This window comes from Elaeis guineensis, chromosome 3, assembly GCF_000442705.2.
Source record: "Elaeis guineensis isolate ETL-2024a chromosome 3, EG11, whole genome shotgun sequence".
NCBI classification, from domain to species: domain Eukaryota; kingdom Viridiplantae; phylum Streptophyta; class Magnoliopsida; order Arecales; family Arecaceae; genus Elaeis; species Elaeis guineensis.
The window spans coordinates 18,824,533-18,842,626 of NC_025995.2; the positions used below are offsets into that span (position 1 = coordinate 18,824,533).

The 18,094-nt window shown below is 36.8% G+C and overlaps 1 protein-coding gene across 5 annotated transcripts; it reads right to left on the bottom strand.

Moving 5' to 3' along the window:
- Positions 1-1,890: 1,890 nt before the first annotated feature.
- Positions 1,891-15,085, bottom strand: LOC105042176 (glutathione reductase, chloroplastic). Of its 5 annotated transcripts, none has more exons than XR_012139640.1 (12): positions 14,148-15,085; positions 12,045-12,270; positions 11,655-11,933; positions 11,393-11,569; positions 11,236-11,289; positions 10,984-11,132; positions 6,761-6,824; positions 6,377-6,547; positions 6,134-6,274; positions 5,881-5,933; positions 5,193-5,374; positions 1,891-2,246 (listed from the first exon to the last, which is right to left on the bottom strand). XR_012139640.1 is itself a non-coding variant. In XM_073253701.1 (12 exons), the coding sequence occupies exons 3-11, from the start codon at positions 12,138-12,140 to the stop codon at positions 5,892-5,894; spliced, it is 1,173 nt and encodes a 390-aa protein (XP_073109802.1). In that variant the 5' UTR covers positions 12,141-12,270; positions 13,338-13,531; positions 14,148-14,295; the 3' UTR covers positions 1,891-2,246; positions 5,881-5,891. The 5 variants fall into 5 exon arrangements, 4 of the variants coding, with proteins under 4 accessions (XP_073109802.1, XP_073109801.1, XP_073109799.1 ...); XM_073253701.1 differs by lacking the exon at positions 5,193-5,374 and adding an exon at positions 13,338-13,531 and having other exon boundaries at positions 14,148-14,295; XM_073253700.1 differs by lacking the exon at positions 5,193-5,374 and adding an exon at positions 13,288-13,531 and having other exon boundaries at positions 14,148-14,295.
- Positions 15,086-18,094: the final 3,009 nt, after the last annotated feature.

Sequence of the window (18,094 nt, forward strand, 5' to 3'; positions counted from 1 at the left end):
ATCCAAATGGTAGTATCAGGGCCATAGGTCATCGAAAGGATCTCGGACGACTCACCAAAGCATATTAGGCAACCCAATGGGATGGGAACCAAAAAACGGGCAACAAGTTTGCTATTGACAAGCATATTAGGCAACTGGAACTGATGACTGATTGCCCACATCTCTCGTACCCTAGCCAAATTTAAAGCATCGCTGGGATCATTTTCCAAATCCCAAGTGTATGTTTTGTTCCCAGAAGCTCAAGCAAGCCAGCTGATTGTTCTGCCGATACAATTGGTTCAGGAATTGATATCTCCCTGCTCTCTAAATTATCTAAATTCCAAGTCCTAATTATATTGCCTAGGGAAGGTTCTGTGTCTTGGTTATATTACTAGGAAGTGTAATTCATCAAATTTATGTTCTATAGGTAAATGGAATTCCACATGCATGACTGAGACCGCTGAGTAGACACTGTGCTCCAAATACGTGTAGCTAAAGATTGCAAACCACTGAAAGGAAAAAAAGAAAAGGTTACAACAATTTTTTTAGGAGACATTGATGGAGAAATTTTTTCAAGCATCTAATAAACATTCAAGAAATTATCAACTCTGAGTTAGACCAAAACCCACTGTAGTTAAAAATAATGACCTTTTACTCATCCCAAGAAAAAATAATGACCTTTATTCCTCCCACGAATAGGGATCATTATTTGCAAAATCAAACTGGATTTTTAAAGCATAAAATAATGATTTATAATAGCTGTTACTAGCATTACAATGAAAAATAATAGATGTTGCGGACAAAAACTCAACCCGTCACATAAGTTATTATCCGCTCTGGCCCATGAATCTCACGATTTTTCTCTTTAAAAAGTGCCTCACGTGAAAAAAAATTTTTCCTCTTTGTAAGCGCGAGTCCCCTTTAACGTGAGACTATTGATGCCCTCCACATTATTAAAACCACAACAGAACCCCCAAATCAAGAGAGACTCCGATGTGTACAGTCCGAGAAGTTCCACAGTCAGTCGAAGCAGACCTCAGCCCTAAAAAATTGAGACGGACCTCGACTCCTTCTTGATGTGCCATTGTTGCTGACAAAAACTCGACCCATCACGTGAGATATTATCTACTTTGACCCATGGATCTCACGATTTTATCTTTTAAAAGATGCTTCACGTAAAAAAAAAAAATTCTTCCTTATAAATACGAATCCCCCTCAACTTACAACTGATGTGAAACTATTGGTGCCCTCCACATTATTGAAACCACGACAGGAAACAACAAAAATAATAAAAACTATTACATTATCTTAACAAAATTATTTACCACCTGAGCATCAGGACTGAATATGTAAATATTTTTATGATCCGATTACTAGTGTCACATGATAGCTGCTAGAATGGATTATATAACAGCCACCACGAAGTAATGACTAAAACAAAGACTGCCACATGAATACCTGTAATGCGAGTATGTACCAAAAGAAGGCCTCCTTGCCATAACGTTTGTTACAATGTTAAAAGGGTCAAATTAAAACCGAGCAAATGTTAAACGGTCAACTTAAACCACAACAAATGCCCAAAGCAACTCAAACTGCTTTACCACTAGGGCGCAACAGCAAAAGTTAAGAGATGACAGGGGGACTTAATTTTCCCAGGAAGTTGCAGAAATCGTCAACAATCCATAGAGAATTTCAACTTTTTTTCGGTACTGAACCAATTATTAAAATTAAAATTACATTATTGAAAAAATACCAAAAATAATGAATTGTCATATCTTCCCAAATTTGATTCGCCCACATTGGCAAGCCCCAATCTACAGGATTGCTTGGGGGAATTCGATAGATACAATGAATAAATAAGTGCAAGGCTCAACTCCAAATGCACAGCTTTAGCCATAATATAACCAATCAGATGCAAATGAATCAGCCAATCTTGGATAAGATTATGAGTTGCATATATTTTTTTGACAACTTCAAGCATAATTTAAAGAATCAGAAACCTGACCACCGTAAATATATTTTCACAGGGAGAGGGGGTCTGGAGGAGGGCTGGAGGAGGCGAGAAATAGAGAGAGAGAGAGAGAGGAGTGTTGGTATTTTTATTTCTACTGAGAAACGTGGGGAAGAAAGCTCTGAACTTAATCACGGAAAGTAGTGTACACATGATACATTTCCTTGAAGGATCCCTTGGCATTGAAGACCTCAATAATTGTTTCTTCATCAGAAAGGCCTCAATAATTCTGAACCGAAAGTTCTTTCTATATTGCCTGCAAAATCAAGTAAACGCACTTTTAAGAAAGCTTTAAACATATGATACGTCATCAATGATTTGCTTATCATTCTTTGGACATTCCTTAATGCAGTAAAAGTTTGTTGCTACCCAAAGGACTCGTGTTCCAAATGAGCCCATTTATGGTGTTCCTAATAATATTTCTGTAGGAAACATGATGCATGTCACGATACTAAAACATCAATATGCATTATCAGTGTTGTATATATGCTGTTCGTACGCTGCAAAGATCATATATTGGTGGTACTTTGGGAAATTGATGCCTTGCCTAGGTCTATAATCTTGGTATGATGCAAACATGCTTCTGGCCATCAAATTAATTTAAAAAAATAAAAAAATAAAAACAGAAATAACAGGGAAGAATTCTAAACCTTCTCAAGTATAAACAAGGTTATGATGGTTAGACATGGGTAAAAACGAGAAGCAGGGTACAAGCACATAGTGGTACTTAGCTATCTAGTTTACCATGTTTCACTTTGATATGTTATTGATACAAGTTACTTAGCTATCTAGTTTACCAAGTTTCACTTTGATATGTTATTGATACAAGTCAATAAGCTATGAAAGAAGCTGATATGAACAACACAAATATACTAACCTTTGCACCATCTCAATAACTCATTAACATGGTATGTATAGCAGATGCAGCATATCAACAGGCTCTCTATAACATACAAGAGAAATGACCATTTAAAGAATATATACTCCACTTATTGCCCTTTTCTAATTTGTTTCTCTTTTCCGTAATCTATATATATATATATTAAAATGGAGGCATTGCATTGGCAATGCCTCTGTCCGCCATGTGTCGTCAGCCATGTCCGCCACGTGTGTGGAAAACAAAAAATGTGCATTTTCCATCTTTCCTTCGTTTACGTTTATTTTCCCATGTTTCCTAGTTTTTCCTCTATTTCCAATTGGGTGGGAGGCTTAGAAAGGCCCAACAGGGAAGCTTAGACCATGGCTGGGCTTTTGTGTTGTTTAAAGCTTAGACCATGGGAGGGCATCCATGGACTGTTGTTCTTTTTATTTTTTAGGGAAGAGAACAAAACTGGGATTTGGAGAGAGAGAGAGAGAGAGAGAGAGGAGGGGGAAGGAAGAAGAGAGGAGGGGGGGAGAGAGAGAGAGAGAGAGAGAGACGAGAAGGAGAATAAGCTTGGGAAAGAGAGAGAGAGAGAGAGATTGCCATCTCAAATCAATCTGCGGATGCTCTCAAAGTAAGCCTGTAATGGTCGCTAGAAATTCACTAAAATAAAAAAATTACATAATAACAAAATATATATTATTTTCTAAATAAGTATATGATGAATACAATTATTTTTTTAAAATAATATATTTTTTAAACAAAAAAAATGTAATATGCTAGTTTTTTATTTATTTCACAAGCGAAATAACCAAGTGAAGCAAATATTGTAAAAATTTGTCTCCTCAAGAATGCAATATCAGAAGGCAGGTGATGTAACGGATCACCAACCAAATAGAAATGGAAAGTCATATTAAGAGTGCAAATCTTCATGATGTGAAGGCTTGCACAAAATAATCTCTGCGTTCTTAATGTCAATCAGTGACCCTCCAAGGACTTATAATTACTAGCACTAGCACTTTTGAGTCATTGGCCTAAAAAGTTTAGTACATGAAGCAATCTTATGCAATATTGTTTAACGTGCCATCTTCCTAATGGCTCTTTTTCTGCTTTGAGATTTCCAAAACAAAAATATAGGCCTAAAACTAGAATTGGAGTTTGCATGGTCAGACTCAACCAAATTGGTGACATTTACAATGCTCAGTTTGGTTTGGTTGATTGCACTAATTGGTCCAGATATTTCGATCTGATCTGACCAGCAGATTAAAATTTCCAATTTAGACGAGGTCATAGTTAAGGTTCACTTCAGTTTTCAAGGAGACCAGACCATCTGCAGGCCTACCAATGAGTGCTCATTTTCCCTAAGCTCCCAACAGCATCTTGGGGGTACAACTAGCACATCACTCCTGCATCATTTCTCCCACAAAACTTCCTCAAAGGACTTTAACATTGTCTCTTACAGCATAAAAAATTATTATATTAGTGGAAAACAAATATTACAACCTTCTTTTTTCTTGGACTTCCTAATCAACAACAACTCCATATAAACTAGCTTTGCACCAAGCAAATCTTCATCACTTTTAGGTTGCTTTTAATGTCTTATTCTTGCTAGATTTCAAATAAATTTCGTAGTTATTTCTTTCTCTTTTCTGTAACCTGTCTCAATCAATTAAGTTCCCCTTTTTAACTAAAAGCATTTATCATAACCCTCCTTTCAATTGCCAAACCACTTTCTTTTAACAAATTTTACTCATCTATAATTTTCAAGGTGTGTCATGTGTTTTTAAAATCCCATTTAACAATTCAAAGTATTTTTAAGAAGGAATAACAATTTCCAAGAGAACTTGCATTCTCAACTAGTTTGACCTCCAATACATATTGATCTTCAAAATTATGGGCATGCAACTCTCATCAAAATCCATCTCCACCATTACAGTTTGCCCTTTCCTTCCTTTTCCTCTCTCTATAATAACTTAATTGCAAGATCTGAAATGCACTTTCTCCAATCTTTTATATGAGATGCAAGTTGCAACATGTGGTCCTGGAATCCACTGTCCACTGCTTTAGGATCACAGGAAATAAATCCCAACCCTGTCTCTTTTAGACATTATGGTGCATCATTCTGGTTTACTAACTCTACTCTCTCTTATACAGTAAACAGAAGCTATGTAAAAAGAGCTAGGATCAAAACAGCCTCAGATCTCTGTCAACCTATGTTAGACGAAAGCCTACAGTTCAGCAGCAAGATAAAAGCATATATGCAGCATTAGATGCAGAATGATAGCCAGAATAGTCTCATAGATTAAACTACTGATTAACACAGACCATACAGCTACATACCATGTCTAGCACCAGCACAATACACAAGCACCAGCATAGTACAAGCTTAGTAGCAGAAATCTTGTGCTTCAGGTGGTGCAACTGCTTCAGAATCTCCCTGGAAACTTATCCGCACTACTGCTTCCTTATTTCCTTAAGACACCTGCTTCCTCCCACATCTAAATCTGCTCTTGCACCTGCAGCTGCAGACCCATACCAACAACCACAACCGCTTCTGGTAACTAAGGGTACAAGCTTTGTGTCATGGATTGGCAAACTGGTATGTCAATGTGTGCCATGTCAAAGATTGGCCCAACATGGTACACACTATGCCAGTGCTAGGCCAGAAGAGCACTGAAAACAACAGCTCCATTCTTGTGGATTCATGATGTAACCAAGAAAACCTGAGTCTCAACCTATTTTCATGACTAAAATAAAATTGCTTTTGCAGACCTGTTAGTCTACTTCCCTTTTCCATATTCAGAGGGGTCAGTTTGTCGTCATTTGCATAACATGAATTCAACACTAAGCTATGGCATCTAGGATCAAGGGCTTTAACATATAAAAAGTCTAAGATCCAATAACAGCGATGACCATCTCGATTATTATTAAGAGTTTTACGTACATTGAAACAGTAGGGGAAAAAAAGCATCTGTAATATGAAAGGAGTTTTTGGTGCCATCACTAACAGAACAATATGGTGCTTTACCTTTAGAAGTTTTAAACATCTACTGCTGACTTGATCCCATCATCAGTCTTTTCCTGGAATTGTTCAAAAGAAAACACTAAAATAAGAATTGTTTAAAAGAGCTACTAAACAGAAAGAAATGACTAGAAATTCAGAAAAGCTCAACTTCTAACTTTCAGAATAAAATATTGTGTGAGCTGACCAAAAAATCAGCAATTAATACCTGCTATTAAATTAACTAATACTTGAAGCTATTGAATTGAATTGGACAAACCTCATGAGGCGAAGAACTCCTCCGGATTTTTCGAGTTGGAGTCCTCATTGTGACAAATTCCTCTGCAGATGTAGGGTGGATGCCAACTGTGGCATCAAAATCTGCCTTCGTAAGTCCAGCCTTCACAGCAACAGCAATCCCCTGAAATAAATGAGAAATTACAAAGATGAGCTGCAGATCAGGCAGACATTAATCAAGAATTTAAGAAAATAATAATAATAATCTTAACTCTATGTAAAGCACCTGTATAATCTCTGGGGAATCCTCCCCACACATGTGCACTCCTAAAACTTTGTTTGTGCTCGTACAAACAATAATTTTCATAAAAACACGGTCAGGAAGACCAGAGAGAGTGGCCTTCAGAGGCCTGAAGTTTGCAGTGTAGATATCAACATCTCCATATTCTTGAATTGCCTGAACCGTTTGTAGAAGTAAAAGGCAAAACATAACACACATGAGCAAGCACACCCACCATGCACACATATGCATGCACATCAGTTCATGCAAGTGCACTTGTGCACAACCATGCAAAAAAGCACACACATGCCCATCTGCACATTCATAAAAAGAATACATATATACATTGTGTGTATACACACACACATATGTATATATTGTTTGTATTACCTTCTCCTCAGTAAGACCAACTGTTCCAATAGGTGGCTGAGAAAACACGGCAGATGGCACTGCTCTGTCAGATACACAAATAACCCATTAGGGTAGTCTTGGATCAACAAACCGCTCCATAACTTAACCTTGTATCAACTAAAATACTACTGAAAATAATATTAGTGACATCTGAATTTCCAGTTTAAGGCAGCAATGCAAAGTTATACTTGGTCACATGCTATCAGCACAATTTTGTATGCGATATAAGTATCAGCTAGAGGAGTTTAGCAGATTCCGAGGATTTGCCTGGGCGTTACATGTAGATCTGTCATTGTGGTTTCATTGTGCTCTCTTTGGCAGAGAAAGAGGAAGAAGAGTTTTCGAACTGGTTGGGATCAACTGGCAATGGCTATGTTATGGTCTATATGGAAGGAGAGGGGAATAGGAGGGTAGTTGGGAGGAAGGTACCTTTTAAACTGGTCCTGAAACAGGCCTTGGAAGTTTGATTGGATGTGGGGTAAGAAGGAGAGCTTGTTACCCAGATTGTACATGGTTGTTTCGGCACCTATGGTGCTATGGGTCTCCTTTTGGGTCTGCTTGTAAAATATTTATCTTAATGAAGTTCTAGAAGTGGGGGTGCTCCCTCAACAACAACAACAACAACAATAAAGAAATGCCAGGCAAACTTTGATCATTGATATAGGGTTGCCATGATGCTTACAATGCAACTGTTCTTATTTTCCATTAGTAGGGTGATTTTTAAGTTGTAACTCGGATTTTATAAATGTTAAAGCAATCAAGATTGGTGTAGAAGCCAAGTTAGATAAAAGAATTGGTTTTACAATTTTGCTAGTGATCGTCGAAAATGTAAAGCTCAGAAGGCATTGTCCATTTTTAACTTTAAAGAAACTTTATCCAATAGTTTGGTTTCAGCTGCATTATAAATTGCTAAATAAGATGAACATACATATCACCTAAACAAGCCATCTTTTATTAAATTTTAACTCTGTGATACGAAGCGTGAATAATTTATTTTCCTGCTATGAAGGGAATCTTTCTCTGTGATTCTCTAATGGACCCCTTGCAATCCCTTTTAGTCTTAGAATATAGATGTGGTCTGAATTTCCATCAGTTCATCTATGAACTATAATGAGATTGAGCATTATTCTACATGACACAAATCTGAAAAGGCCATAACCAACAATCCTGAGTAGATCCCCAGACTATGGAACCATCATTTTTCACAATAAGGTCATGGATAAGCACTGCGATATTTGATTACCAGAAAGATCCACTTGCCAAGGTGATTTCTTGTAGCAGCATCGGTAGTTTACCATATAAACCATAACATATCTCCTTCTAATTGCATATTAGAAAAGATTAAGATTGTCTTGGCAGTTCATGATCAAAAAATTGGATGCACGAAATATTGGTTGTCTTATTTAAAGATTCAGAACTGAAGGCCAACTATTCAGCTGCAAATGACTGCTCCACTTATTTGAATCTTATATTAGTATTGGTTTCATGTCCAAAAGCAAATGACAGCTTAAATTTAGAAGAAAATCCACATCATCACTAACACGGCAACAGTGTAACATCAACTAAGACATATATAGAAATGAAATGCAATAACTACAAAGCATATGTAAGGAAGAGGGAAGACATGCAAAAAGTACAGTCAAGGAGTGCACGCATGTGTTTGTTTTGGTGGGGGAGGGGGATTGTGTTGGAAGAGCCTTGTGCTGGAGAGGGGGCAGAAAGAAAGAGACAGTGAGAGGGAAAGAGACAAAGAACATGAGAGTTAGAGAGAGAGAGAGAGAGAGAGAGAGAGAGACAGGGAGAGAAGAGATGGTTTTGGTCATTAGGTGATGGTTTTAATGCAAGGCAAGGAAAAATGAGTCGTAAAATAGTAAGCTACACCCTGCAAAAATATGAACAACGATTCCCCACAATGGTTTCTAATGGATATAACTTTCAAAGTCAGTGGTAGCAGGACTTACAAGAATAATTAGAACCTTCAAACACTTTTAGCACTTGTATCAAATTTCTGGGAGTAAGGCCCTTAAAATTTAAGTACTTATCAATCGTACAAAAATATGAAGCCCTATACCAGTTGACAAATCAACCATCATGTCAAACAAGTTTATTTTGAGAAAAATCAAGGAAAACAGTTAAGATTATCCTTTAGATATAGAAGTGTAGGGAGTGAATTATTGTGAGCACCAGTCATAAACATCTCAAATTTGTATAACTTCCAACAAAATAGATTTTGACTTGGCCAATGGATCTTAAAAATTAAAGATTTGGAAAGCAACAAAGGTACTAGAAGTTCCTAAACTTTAGCTTTTTGAACTTAATTGCTTCTAAAAGCTATGTGCAATTTCAAATGGATATGACCCCACAAGTGGTGACGGCCAACATTCAATATCAAAAAGTAGTGCTAGACATTCTTCTTTCTTTGTTGCTTCCATACTATTTCTTAGGCTTCAACATACAATAGGAAGCTTATTCTTGCTTTGTGTTGACAGGCTTAACTTGGATACATATTGATGTTGCACCAACAATTACCATATGCCAATATTCCAAACTTAAGGATGCTGTTTGTAAATGGGAACCATGCGATTATATTGAAGTTCCTAAAATGATTCTATTATGGTGCCCATATAGTTGCTGATCTCTATGAATTATCAGCTTTAACAAACTTTACTTCAATTAGTTTTTTGGCTTTCCTCTGCATTTAAATTTTGGTGCAATTTAAAAATAATTCAGTCATGGAAAACCATGCAGACCAAGATGATCATGCCACTTATCATCAACCAGAGTAATATAATAAAGATCTATTCTGACAATTTAGAAATCATGGGGAACTGGTAGTTTGCAAACTCTGCATTTGTTGCGACTGAATTCCCTGTGTCAATGGAATCAATCTGGTATTTAGGTACTTATGACTAAATTGAGCTGCTAGTCAAACTAGGGCTGGGCCTCTGATATTTTAGCTGAAACCAATCAATTTTAGACAAGACCTGACCAAAATTGACCACCTAGTTTCAGGCTTCAGTCAGTTTCACCCAAAACTGACCAGCTTCAATCCAGTTTCACTGGCTCTAGCCAATTTCAGTTGAAACTAACTGAAACTAGCCATATATGCTCATTTTATGCTTGTTTCCATGTTCATATCATATTTGGGGTCATTTCTTTATGTTCCTAAATACATGAGCTATAGTGCTATGCAATGCAAATTTTCCCGGTTTTTCCTTTTTTTTTCTTGAGTTAAAAGAGATGGACAAAGCATATAAAACTTGACAAGCCACAGACCCTAAAAATACACTTATTACACTACCTTATTATTAAGACTAATGCAAACAACTATATACAAGATACTTCACAGGAATAAAATCTTTTCTTTACCATAAAGAAAATATAATTTCTGTATCTAAATGCATTCAAATGACCCACTTAACCTGAAAAATGTCATCCTATCACTCAAATCTGTCAATCCTACAGGAAAAAAAAAATGAAGAGAAAATTGATCACATGAACTATGGAAAAGCTTCACAACTGCCAAACGTAATGAAATCTCAAAAACTTAAGGTTCAAGAGGTGAATATCTATTTTCACACTATAAATACTAGCACAATTAATGAGTTTTGTACATGTGAAATATCAGTTCTCAACCTAATATTGTCAAAACTGCACAAACAAAACCTATAGAACATTGAATACTCTACAATATTATGTATTAGCTTTCTGTGACTTCTTTTGTTCTACTATTTTTTCATTTTTTTGAATTATTTTTTGACCAAAACCCAGTAAATTATGAGACTATGAAAACTGTTTAAACAGAAATTCCACAAACATATTCATACAAAAAGCCAGCTTCCAAACCCTGGTAGAAATTGGCAAATTTAAAAAAAAAAAATGTTAGAAAAAGCAATATTGATTCAATGGAGATAACTATTTGATGTTTTACCTCTTTGTCAGATTAAGAGGATGAAAGCTTGCAGTTAGGAGGGAAAAGTAAATAGACATGTTATGGAAAAGAATGTTTCGTAAGCTGACACCAAGATGGGAAAAGTAAAGTTGGTATTCAGTAATGTCTGGTATTTTCCCATTAACGGGGTTATATACTTACATTCCTCGTCTCTGTTTCTGTTGTTAGTGATTTGATATGTGTTTCAGCAGCAATCTTATTGAACATTCTTTCAGAATAGTCATCAAGCATTTATACATTAGAAGCTAACCTGTAATCTGGTTTCGTAGGTTCATTGCCAAATACAGTTTTTGCAAAAGCCCCTCCTTCCATCAATGCAACTGGAGTCAGGTTCATCCTATCAGTAACATCTCCAACAGCCCAGATGGAATCAACTGATGTCCGGGAATATTCATCGACCTGGAAAACTTACATCTATTGATAAAATGACCAAAGAATAGTTCTTGACCAGCTAAAAGTAAGTTAAAGACCAAGCAAAAACTATTTGATAATTCATTTCTACCAATATTGCTCCACTCTTGGCCAATTTCACTCCAACCTCCTCCAATCCCAGGTTCTGCAAAATGATCAGTACTTATTAAAACCACAATCAGTATGTATCAAGAGGATTATTCATCCATCATATATGTGAGAAATTAACTGCCTACTGAAACTAGGACCTTTGTATTTGGTCTTCGACCTGTAGCAAACATTACATGTGAGAAACCATCAACAGTTCCCTTGTTAGTTTTCAGTGATAGTGAACCATCAGCTGATCTAAAGATTGCCTGAGGAGACTCTTCCGTATGAAATTCAATACCCCTAAGAGACATCTGCTCTGCAACAAAGTCTCTGATCTGAAAAAAATCTAGAAGTGAGGAACTGTAATTCTTAACATATACCACAATGTTAAAGAATTGCTCATTCCAATGACTTTCTGACCTCCTCATCAAAGCCTCTTAGCACTTTCTTTTGCCGGATAAAAACATGAACGTCACTTGTTAGTCCATTGAAGATGCCAGCAAACTCTAAAGCAATGTAGCCGCCTCCGACTATTGCGATCTTTTCAGGTTTTGAAGGCAAATCTAAAGCAGCATCTGAGTCAATAGCATACTCCTTTCCAGGAATGTCTGGCAGGAAGGGTCGTCCACCAACAGAAATAAGTATGTTCCTAGCAGAGTAGAGTTTCCCATCTACGTCAACAGTATGTGGATCAATTATCTGTATCATTCAGAAGAGGCAACAAATAAAACCATTGCACATCAATTTGTTGTAATTATGCAAAAGAAATCTCTCTTTGAACTTTAACCTGATCTTGGAACATCATCCAACCTTTCCACGACCTTCAATTAATGTTACCCCAGCGTTCTTCAAAATATTTTTGTAAATCCCAGTAAGGCGCTTCAATTCAGCATTTTTGTTGGCCATCAGGGTGCTCCAGTCATGCTTAGGATCAATTTCGTAGGTCCATCCAAAGCCATGACACTCTTCAAGTTCATGCCAATACTTGGATGAGTAAACCAGCAATTTCTTAGGAACACATCCACGGAGCACACAGCTACAAAAAAAATAATTAGAAAGAAAAAGATGAGGCAAACATGAATAATGTATGATGAACTAAAAGACAAAGTCGATCCATGACTACATACCTTTACCTTTACCAAAAAGCTTTATGCCATCTAAAAAAAATCTAAAACATAAGAATTAACATTTAATGCATCCGGAGCATTTAAAGTATTAAGCATGATCAGATGATCACAATCCATAGTTCATGTAAGAAAGAAAACAAAATTCTGAAAAAAAAAATTATTTCTCCATGAAATATGAAAATGTGAGCATGTGACGAGTTATTTGGTTGATATGAAGCAAGCATAATTTCATCAGGGCAGCAAGCATGTGGAAGTAGGGGCGACAATTTTCAACACGATATGTGAACATGACACGCGACACAACATGAAATTTTCATGTTAGTATTGGGCTTATACAGGTTCATGTCGAAATCATGTCGACCCATTTATGATGCGAAGAATTTCGTGTTGTGTCGTGTTAACCTGGGAATCTGTTTATGACACATTTAACCCATATATGAAAAAATATGTAATTTTATAATTTTTTACAAAGTCAATGATTATTTTTGCAATTTATATGATACTTGTGAGAGTTGTAATTTACTTGGTTGTTGTTTATATATATGTGGAATACGTTGTTTAAACAGATTAGACCAAGTTTATTCATTAAAATATATATTTTATGTAAAATAGGTTATTCATGTTAAATATGTCGTGTAAAAATGTTATCCTGACGCAACACATTTAATAATCGTGTTAAACAGGTAATACATTTAATAAACAAATTCATGTACATGTTGGGGAATCCTGACACGTTTATTAATCATGTCATGTTCGTGTTGTCCATAATCATGTTCGTGTTGAAATCGTGTCAACACAATTACGACACGCAAACACAAATTGCCATCCCTATGCAGAAGGGATATCTGATAAAATACACATAACTAACCCTCATTATTTATACATATATCATGATGAAATAGACATTTCACTGGCAGTTTTCGTACTTGAGAAAGCTACTGGAAAGTTTCTATAGCCTCATCCCAGATGGTTTCACCTTGACGGATCATCTTCCACCACTAGTGCATATAATATGCTAAGTTCTCCAATAAAGGAAATGTCTTAATGCAGGAAATGTTTTGACTCCCTTGTTAGCAATTCCAACCGAGCCTTGTCTGGTCTCCCTCCCCTATTCTGCCTTTTAACCACAATTCTCCCTTCCATATTCACCCCTTCAACAGGAATGAATCACTGTAAACATACAACACCAATCCGACATAAGTATGAGGTTGTGAAAGAGTTCTTGTTTCCTAGAAAAATAACTGGTAACAGAAAGATCAATTCACATTGCAATCAACCACAGAATGGACCAAAAGTAATTCAGGAAGCGTATTACTAGCATATCTACTGCCATTTAGCATTATTGTGAAAATGAAACTCTAATGTGACTCGAGAAGTGGGGTGCGGGGGACTGTTTTATGCCACACACCATTGTCATCCATGCCTTCTTGGCTAATAGGAAATAAGCACCATTCACATGAATAAATCTTAACAAATATGTTCCCAAACACACTCCTATTAGAAAAGGTTGCACAAAATCATCTCCAGTATTTCAGTACAAAACACTATGGACTCCCAATCTAGACCGACAGCTATAATCTTCCATCTCGAAAATCTCAAAAAGAAAATATTGCAAATTTTAAGTTTGGCCACAGAACATGATGTTATTACTTAAATTTTTGCTGGTGCAGTTCTTTTCGTTTTTAACCAACAAATAATCCATCAATTAATCAATCAGAAATGACACATCAACTACATCTTATCGGGTCAAAAAAAAAGGATTGCAAGAAGGGAATAGAATTCTCACGTTCCACCGACACCGCCAGCAAAGTCGGACGATATCGTGGCGAAGGGGAGCTCGCAGACAGCAACCGAAGCACCATAGTTGGCAGCGAAGCGCGAGGCCCGGACCCCGCCGCTGCCGGCGCCAATGGTGAAGAGATCAAAATCATAGTGCTGCGTTTCCCTCACGGCCCCGTTGTCGCCGCCCGCGCCGGCGCGCGTGGAGATGCGACGGCGAAGGAGATGGGAAGAAGAAGAAGAAGAGCGCAAGCGTGGGGGAAACGGAAAATCAGAGCCGAGGGGTTTAGAGGAGAGGAGAAAGGGGGAGCCGGGAAGCCTTCTGGAGAGGGTTTGGAGAGCGGAGGGAGAGAAGGAGAGCTTCGGCGCGGCTCCGAGGGTGGCAGCCATGGATAGATGCCTGCCTTGTAATCGGAAAGAAAACGTAGGGAAGGAAGAATAAGCAAATAAAGCTTTAGCTTTTATTCTTCCTCCGCCGCAACCTTATTTTTTTGGGGGTTGGACTTTCCGAAGCAAAAAGTAAGAGTCTTGAGGGACTCTGCTTAGAATCTGAAACACGAGAGATACCGACTCTACCCTCACAAACCGGGATCCACGGGGAAACGATCAGGCTGGACCGCTGTCCATTCCTTCGGACAGCAACGACGATGGGCTTCTTCATCTCTTAAAAGAGAGAGGCGGCGGAGGTGAAGATGTGGAGGAAGGAGTAAGCGACGCAGAGGAGGATGGCGGACTCCGAAGGGTGGCGGCGGCGTGGCGGAAGAAGAAGGGGCTCACATAGGCGACCGTCGGGCGGTTTCTGTGGGTGGCGCCGACGGTGGGGAGAGGAAGCAATCAGGTGGGGAAGCAGGGGAAGGAGGAGGAGGAGGATGATGAGTGAGAAATGGCGAGGGAGGGCTGCCGGACCGGCGGACCGCGCGTCGGACTAACTGGACCGGCTCGCTGAGCATCCAGGTTTCTGAGCGAGTCGGAAATATTTGAAAATTAAAGTTATTTAGAAATTAGATATAATGTGTGAGAAATATGAATGGTCAGTGATAAAATTTCTACATTAAATACTATAAAAAACTGCAGTTTACTGTACTCTCTATTTTCTTAAATCAATTGTTTATATTGATTCTATATTATTAAATGAGCGAAGAATATGATGTTTTAGATTTCATCTGTCTAATTTTGTGATATTTTCTTAAATCAATTATTTATGTATCTACACTATATTGTTAAATCAGAGAAAAATTTGATCTTTTAGGTTCCGTCCTCAAATTTTGTGGGAAATATTCTTAGCACCTTTCTTAGGAAATCTATAAAAAATATGATTAAAAACTTTGATATATAATTCTGTATCATTCTCCTACTTTCCCCTCAACCTTTTTTTGCTTAAGTAGGGGGATACGCCACCCTTTCCATTTGATAAATAGAGAAGTACAGGGTGGTCACGGTAGAGTGACCTTAATTACAGAGTTTGTTGGGACCATCAGAGGCTGCCCCATGATATTGCTAGAAGAGTGTGAGCCATGCAAGGAGGATGGGATCCATGCAGAAAGAAAAAAGTTGCAGGCCCTGTAAAAATATCTGAATCTCGTGGAGTCACATCATACTCTTTTTCTTCATGAAGACTGTCCCTATTCTTGTTTTCAGGCTATCTTCATATTTCTGAGTCGAAAACAATTTTTTCAGAGTCTAACCCGTTCCCCATTTCACAGATAGTGTTTTAGTTTTTGGATACCACCGGAGCCTCGAGCAGTCCGTGATCATGCTAATCTGAACAGCAAAGTGTCCATTCCTGAGATGTAGAGGTGAATCTTCTGTATAAAGCATTGGGAAGATAAACTTCAAAATAAAATATTTTTTTATTTTTCTCCTTCTGCAGCAAAGAGTTCCAATCATAAAATCCCAGGCTTTCGGTGAGATTTGTTTAGGAAGCATTTTCCTTTGTTCTCTCCAGAGATGGGTGATTGAGCTGGAGCAAAATTAGATATGAAGTTTGTTTGCTATTTGATCCCATAATTGTTTGGCGAATGTGCAGGATATAAACAAATGATCCACCGTTTCCTCTTGATCCGCACAAAGTGAGTATTTGGTCTGCACTCTTATTTGTCTTTCGAGATTTTTTGCGGTCAATAACTTGTTTATCAAAGAGGAGCCCACAGGAGATTTTGACCTTGGTTGGGTGCGATGTTGCCCAGATAGCTTCTTCTAAATATCGCAAATCAATTGGACTTTATTTAAAAATAAAATCTGTGCAACTTTTATTTTCATTTCCAATCCATTGGACTCCATATTATTCAAGTCATTTCGAACTTCAATATTCATTTAATTTTGAATTCATTTGATGTAAATTTAGATTTGAACAAGCTTAAAATCAAACTTGAACCAAGTTAAAGCAAGCTTGAATCCAACTTTAAATATTAAAGTTTGAATTGATTTTAGGTTAATTTAGGTTTCCCAAGCTGATCATTTTTTTTTTTAAGGGAACCCAAGCTGATCAATTAGACTTGCACCAACTCATGTTTAAAGTTCAGCTCAAAATAATGGCAAAATTAGTTTTCAAACCGACTTTGATCAAATCCAATTCTAAGCTCGATCAAGCTTGGCCCAATTGCATCCCTAGGTGGGGGGTAGCTTACAAGCAAGTGTTACTGCAGGTGGCCAAATTTTACAATGCGATCCATGGTTTTATATGATGAGCATTACGATTATAACAGCTGTTACAGTGGTTGTGGAAATGTTGCATATCAATGATAATTATTTAACTAATAGCTATTGTATGATCATTATTCCCTTATGACAATACTTACAAAATGAAAGTAATGGTGGGTTTTTGTGATTATATTATTTCTTCAATAAAAATAAGTATTTCTCAAAATTCAAAATTTCATATAAATTTTCTCTAAAAAAGTTTATGCTATGTGAAAAAACTAATCTTTTGAGCAATGACTAGGACTTATGACATCATTATTCATCTATTATTTTTCATCATAAAATTATTATAATATCATTATTCTAGTACTTAATAATTCTAATTCACAAAGTATGTGGTAGATAATAGTCACTATATTGATCTATTATAACAATTTCAGTGGGTTCCTTTACAATGAAGTAATGCTTTTATTGAAATATTGATTTATAAGTGCCAATTTGACATTATATTCTAGGTTTGAGCATGAAAGGTAAGCCCAATTGGATTGAAGTGTAATATCAAGATAGCACCATCATAATATTACTTCTCACGTATCGCAATCATTTGGAAATAAAATACCACCAATGATTTACATGTATTGCTTAAAGTATCGATTGACATTAGATTTAAATTTCAAAATCACTGTCAAATTAATCTTATTGGATCAAAGATGAATAGATTGATTTTTGGTGTAAATCAGGTTTTATGCACGTGCAAGTACATACACATACACATACTCACATGCACACACTAGTAAAAGTTCAGCAAGCATGTTCACATGGGAAGTCCAAGAAGATTTTGAAAAGCAACCATGTGAACTCATGAGTACATATAGGTAGCTTTGTAAGGGTCTAATCTAATAACCGGCCCTTAAGATTTAACTGAAAGAAATATGCCCTATAAGCCAATTGACTTATGTATATAAGAAATTTTTCTTATAATCTTTCAGACTTATGTAAATGATATTTTATATTAATAAAAGATATTTTTTTGTTTCATCATATGCTGAATCTTATGTTTTTTAATTGAGATCATGATGAATCCCATAGATCAGGACAATGATTTTAGGGTTATGATAAGATCATACCCATGAGACCTAAAATCTTAAAATTCTGATCTAGAACATTCCTAGTTAGAGGGACATTGAGTCGGGGATCGATGTTTCAGAAGAACTAGCACATCCTATGCATGCTCGGTAGAGAGGGTAGCTGATCTCATAAGCTACTTGTGTGAGACACTAATACAATGGTGTGGGTGCTCATTAAAAAATAAGT